At 50.6% G+C, this 6,106-nt stretch overlaps 1 protein-coding gene and 1 long non-coding RNA gene across 2 annotated transcripts in view; one reads left to right on the top strand and one right to left on the bottom strand.

Moving 5' to 3' along the window:
- Window positions 1-6,106, top strand: part of Npsr1 (neuropeptide S receptor 1) — a 126,178-nt gene that overhangs the window by 109,829 nt on the left and 10,243 nt on the right. Inside the window, 2 exon segments of the mRNA XM_010612883.1 lie at window positions 621-636; window positions 1,587-1,663. Coding sequence (XP_010611185.1) covers window positions 621-636; window positions 1,587-1,663 — 93 coding nt within the window.
- The window catches only part of LOC117285193, a 43,368-nt gene that overhangs the window by 28,753 nt on the left and 8,509 nt on the right, over window positions 1-6,106 (bottom strand). The window lies entirely within an intron of this gene.

The following is a 6,106-nucleotide window of genomic DNA, read 5'->3' as shown; positions in this document are numbered from 1 at the left end:
CACAATAGGACAACGATCCCTTCTCCTCCCAGTTCATATCTAAGACCCTCACGGCAGAGCTTGTGTGAAAGGGAAACCACAGTTACTGTGTACTCAGCCTTCACCATGTGTGTGGTGCACAGCACCGTACTAGCAGGTGGGGTGAGAGAGCAGCACAGAAAGTGGCCCTCAGAGGACCAGCGCACAGCAGGCTGAAAAGTGACCCCCCGCTCCCTCCAAGTGCTGGGCCGAGAGTCAGCTTTCCTGAGCCAGATGGCACAGCGTCCTCTGGGCTCATTCTCGCTGCCCGGCACCCGCTGTACAGAGGACATGCCTCACCTCCACTGTCTTTCCTGGATCCCCGCCCACCCTGCAGCCAGATCCTCCGCTGAGGGAGCACAGCTGTGCACACTCGGAGGCGCAGGGGCTGAGGCGGAGCTCACCCTTCCACCTGCCCGCCCGCCGTCAGCACTGGCCTTGGCCCCTGCCAGGACCATCCGACCCACGTAGAAGCAGATGCATGTGTGTCTTTTCCTCTTTATCACAGAGTAAAACCAACTAGATGCACTGAACAGTGTCCGGACTTGGATCTCAGCCGAAACCTCGACTTGCCCGGCTTCCCAGACCCCAGAACAAGCCAGCCCCGACCATACTCTCGTACCACTTGCATTTTCTCCCCACAGCACTTTACTTTGCAATCATTCACTGTGTCTTCATTTTATCACTGCAGCCGCAAATATCATGTGAGCTCCAGGAGGGACACGAGCCACATTCTGAGTCTCCACTAGTTTCCAAGCACTGTGCTCGGCCCTCTAAATTTCAGCACGCTCCACACTCAGGGAATTCAAGGGGCTGGCGCTGTGCACCCTGCCTCACAGAATCTCAGCTAAGACGCGGTGTGTTCATCAGCTGTTGCTGTGTCACAAATGGACACAAACCTCGTGACTCAAACAATGGCGGCTGTGTTATCTGCCATATCTGTGGCTGGGGTTCTGCATGGGCCTGGGTGGGTCCCTGCTTCGGCATGGTGGCCATCGAGGACTATTAGGGCTGGGGTCACCAGCTGGAGAAGCGGCTTTTCCAAACCCCTCTGATCCTTAGCAGCATCCATTTCCTTGAGGTTGCAGTGCTCAAGGTGGCTGGCTTCTTCCACTTCCCTGGCAGGTCAGGCCCTGTACCCTACGCAATCCCACACACCTCACTGGTTGGTCAGAAGCGAGCCCCAGGCCCTGTCCACACTCAGAGAGAATCACACAAAGAAAGGCATGAATTCAGAAGGCTGAGACACAGGGCCACCTTAAAGACCACCCAGAGTCAGGTCCTGCCCCAGGTGTAAGGCACAGGAGACCAAGTCTGCGGGCTGATTGGATCCCAGCCATGCTGCACCTCTCCTGGATTGCTCATCCTGCCTAGATCCCAGCCTTGCTTCAGAAAGAAGTGGCTCCCTTGGGCTGATCTCTGTGGTCCTTCCAGTTTCGGCCAGGATGGGAACAGCATGGCTAGGAGACCCTGCCTCCCCTCCTCCCCTCAGGAAGACAGAGCAGCCTGTCCCCTGTGTCCTCCACGTAGGGTCCATCAGCCCTGTCACCCCTTTGCTCTCTCTGCAGCATCATCTATGGCATTGTGGTCCGAACCATCTGGAAGAAAAGCAAAGCCCCCGAGACAGTGATCTCCAACTGCTCAGGTGAGTCTGGGCGCGGGCCTGGCTCCTGGCTGATGTTTGCTCCTCGCAGGTTCTCTCCAGGCGTCCCAGGTTACAGGCCCGCCCCATAATACACAAGTGTGGTGCCATCCCCAGCCCTGTCCTTTATGCTTGGCCTACTGAGAGCCAGGCGAAGGCAGAGGGCTCTGGGGCTGCCAAGCTGTTTCAGCAGAGCGCCCGGGCCAGTCATAGACCGAGGAGGGGCTCTGCCTTGGGCTGGAGCTTAGAGCTGAGGCGCAGAGGCTGCTGCCTGTCCACACAGCAGTCCTGGCTGCGAGCAGTGAAGGCTGGGCTGCATGCTGTCCACTGTCCCTACACGCCAGGCCCTGCAGCGGCCCTCTACACTTGCCCCATCCTCTTCCGTGCTGTGAAACCTGGAGGCTGCTGTGCCTCCTAGGTGAGCTCCCAGGGGCCTGGCTGCTGTCACCACAGAAACACAGCAGGAACCAGCCAGTTGGGGGAGAGGGTAGGCTCAGGAGTCATTACGAGGGGCTGGTTGTTCTACAGGATGAGACCGGCTCTATGAGGCTCCTTCTTTCCTTGGGCTCACACAACAGGACATACACACACCCAGCACACACGAGTACACAGCCTTTGCACACCCACACGTGCTCACATCACACAAGGGCAGCACACTTCAATCCCAACATCCAGAGTGCAGAGCTGGCCTATGCCCTCGGTGGGCCACTACAGCAGCACCACCCACAATGGCTCCCAGAGGCTGAAGTGAGCTGGACCAGACTCCCGGGAGCCCACTCGTGAGCAGACTTGTAGCTACAGCTCTGTTAGGCCAAGATGGAGCTTGTTTTATCCCAGAGAAGCTTATTTTTCCATGTGACGCAAGACAGCCAGGTGGATCCACACATGGGCAAGGAGACTCAGCGTCCCTTCCGTGGGAGCAGGTGGAGACGCACTGTGGGTCTCGTTCTGGGCTCGGTTCTGCTGTGCTCTCTTCTCATCGGGAGTGGCACAGGGCATGGGGTGACGAAGTAATCTGACGGAAAGCACAGCAGAGACAGCGCAGCTGTTTTCTGCAGATAAGAGCAGGCTCACCGAGTAGGATGGACAGAGAACCCGGGATTCCTTCCCTAAATCAGGCTGCCTTCCAGGAGGAAGAGCACTGTGGAGAGGTGACCAATGAGTAAAGGAAGAGCTTAAATAAATTTCTTAATCCTACTTTTTATTCTTTCTTAGTACTGGGGATTGAACCCAAAGCCTTTTACAAGCTTCAACCCCAGCCCTATTTTTAAACAGTCTCCTTAAGTCACTAAATTTCTAGGGCTCAAACTTGCAATCCTCCTGCCTCAGCCTCCCAGAATGCTGGGATTACAAGAACGCCCACCATGCCCAGCCCTACTCTATTAAAAATCCAAAATCAAGGTCATTGTTGCACATTCCCCATGACAGTTTCTCTAAGCCCTGGTTTCCAAGGGATCCCATCTCATCTCCTGATGCTTTATTTGGATCTGTATAAAGTGAAAGCTGGGTCGTGCTCTGTAGGCACAGGACCAAATTTTGTTGAAGTAGCTGAGTTCCTCCTGTACTTTCAGACTTAGATCAGATTAAACCCTTGTGCAGCGATTTCAGCCAATTCCTGGGGCCCCTGTGCCTCTCTTCCTATGGCTCTGAGACCTGACCTCGCCATCCTCCAGGCCTGGGGCACTGCAGCACCCCTCACTCTCCATGACACCACACACAAAAGCACACAGGCAAATGCTGCTGGAGACTCAGGGTGAGAGGTTTCCACACGCGTCAGCCCCCGTCATACCTTTCTACAACACGTCCCGTTTCCTACTTTCCCACAGGACACAGGGCACTGAGAGGTCGGCTCCGGCTGATCTGGGGTGTGACGACCTCTCCTTGAGGTGGAAATGCTCCTGCAGGTCTTCCTCTCTAGCGAGGTCCTGTGAGTCCACTAAACCCAAGTTAGCAGCTCTTTCAGGAGTACCAGAGCCCTCCTTCCAGAGCGAGGCCAGCTGCTATTCCCAAAGGCTCACACCCTGCCTGCATCACCTTCTCAGAGGGAACCCACTCGGCTTCCCATGCATCCCAGCAGCCGCCAGCTTGGGAGTTGGCCGACAGACCCCTGTGCTCTCCAGCCACAGAGGCGCACCAGGAGTAGGACTCATCAGCAATGGGACACCGACAGTGCTGAGTGTGAGCAGAAGCTCGCTCTGTAAACCTGCCTGCAAAACCCAGGCCATTCCACTTTAAGAACTGTTCCTCGTGGTGAAAATGTATTTTTTCCCACTTCAAGGCTGCCTGAAAGGAAAAGGCCTGGTTCATAAAAGATCTAGGCTCTTCCCACGGTGAGCTTCTAATCCTGCAGTTATTTGTATCTTTATATTTTTCTTTTATTAGGGCTAGAAAAAAAACTAAGGGCCGTAGCACCTAGCTCCATCCCCAGGCCTTTCTCTGCTTTTATTTTGAGACAGGGTCTTGCTCAGTTGGTAAGTTATCCAGGCTGGGCTTGAGCTTGCAGTTGTCCTGCTCAGCCTCCCAGAATGCTTGGATTATAGGCAAGCATCACCATACCCAGCTTTATGTTTTTCTTGCATGTATTTTGTTCAATGTGGTGGAACATTTTATCCAATTACTGTTTTATCCAGTTAATGAGGAGGAGGCTGATTCTGAGTAGTTAATGGACTTCTCTTAAATTCTTTAAGATAGGAAGTGGCAGGACTCTAACGCTGCTCCTAACCCACAGCTCTCTCCTTCCCGCTGGGCCTCACCTCACGGGAAATGTGCAATTTGAACAGCGCGTGGGCCACGTCCCCCTGCAATGCATGATTCTGGACCCAATGCCGTGCTCACAGGTGACGCCTTGGCCACCACACTGCCATTACTCCAGGGCCTGAGGTTCCAGCTTATGAGGCAGAATCTGTGGACAACAAGGTTCAGTATCATACAGACACTGACTCTCTCCAGCTGACCCACAAGGTGACAGTTCTACTGGAGCGAACTGTAACACGCTGTTGAGCTCACCAAGCTACTTAATTTAAAATACAGCAAAAAGATGTGAGAGCCAAAAACAGCCAGGCCTTCCTGGAGAAGCGGGGCCGAGTAGGAGGGGCTGGCTGTGCCAGACATGAAGAGTTAGTGCAGAGTCAAAGCAGTCAGCAGAGTGTGGAGCTGGCACCACGCAACAGACAAACAGGAAGCCTGTAACTTGGCCCCAACAGGCTGGCAGGAAGTCCCCGGCCTGCCAATGACTTCTGTCCCAGGAGAACGTTTGTAAATTGGATTTACTCGTAAGCCAGCAAAGCCAGTCTTACACAGTATCCCTGTGGATCTTCTACAGTACACCTGTAAAAGTTCACAACTCAGGTGTTCATAAGTTGGGACTTATGTACCTGCACAATAAACTGATTTATGTCAAGATACCACAGGGAAAGAAATGAAATTGAGTCTTCAATTCATAGGCAAAAGTAGTTCTAGAGATACTAGAGGCTTAAATGTAAAAAATAAGATTTTAAATTCCTTAAAACCAAAGGTAAGATGATATCTTTATGACACTGAATAAGGAAGGATTTCTTAATCAAGATACATAGTACATTAAATTACCAAAAAAAAAAAGAATAAATTTGACTCTGTTAACATTTAAAATATCACACCCACAAGCTAGGAGAAGCCATTTACAATACACGTGCCTGGGGAAAGACTAGTATACTGAATATATAAAGCATTCCTAAAAGTCAATTTTAAAAGATTTCTTTTAAAAGACTAATACATTTTTTAAATCAGTAAAATACAAACAAGATTTACAGAAAAGTAAGCGGGAATGGCCAAAAATAAGATTTACAAGCTTATTGGCAAGCAATCATATATAGGTTTAATATAAATCCCCACCCACAGAATTGGTAAAATTGTGAAAATCTATTAATTATAGAAATTGGAAAGGATGGAAATCACATGGTCTGTACTTCACTTGACAGCATAATTTCTCAAAAACTTAGTAAACTTATCTGTTTTCTTCTATCAGTCTAGAACAACCATAGTTAAAAGTATTAAGGAAATTCTATCTTTTTAAATTTTTTAGAATTTGGGTCTCTTTTGTCTTTGCTTTCACATCCAACCCTGTCTCTGAACTCTAGACGCCAGCTCGGGTCTCCCTGCAAGGCTGCATTAGTAGTCTGATCCCTGCTTCAAGGACAAATCTTAAAGACTGTTTTCCAGTTAAAAACCTCTGCACGTTATGGTTTAGTTTGGGGACAGGGCCAGCTTCACTGGAGAAGGCTCCTATGTGGCTTAATGTTGTTTAATTTTTTCTAGGCCACACACAGTGTGTAGTTGGTTCTGTGGGAGACCAGAAGCAGTCAATATTTGCAACCCTACAGATCCCAAATTTGAGGGCCTCTCTAACCCCTTTTTATTTCTGCCATAGCCAGCAAAGCCAAGTCTAAGCTTTTTTTTTTTTTTTTTTTT

The sequence above is a fragment of the Fukomys damarensis genome, unplaced genomic scaffold (genome assembly GCF_012274545.1).
Source record: "Fukomys damarensis isolate Sample0158 unplaced genomic scaffold, DMR_v1.0_HiC HiC_scaffold_7, whole genome shotgun sequence".
In the NCBI taxonomy this organism is placed as follows: Eukaryota; Metazoa; Chordata; class Mammalia; order Rodentia; family Bathyergidae; genus Fukomys; species Fukomys damarensis.
The sequence above is the reverse complement of the archived record's forward strand: the minus strand, read 5'-3'. Positions and strand labels throughout refer to the sequence as shown.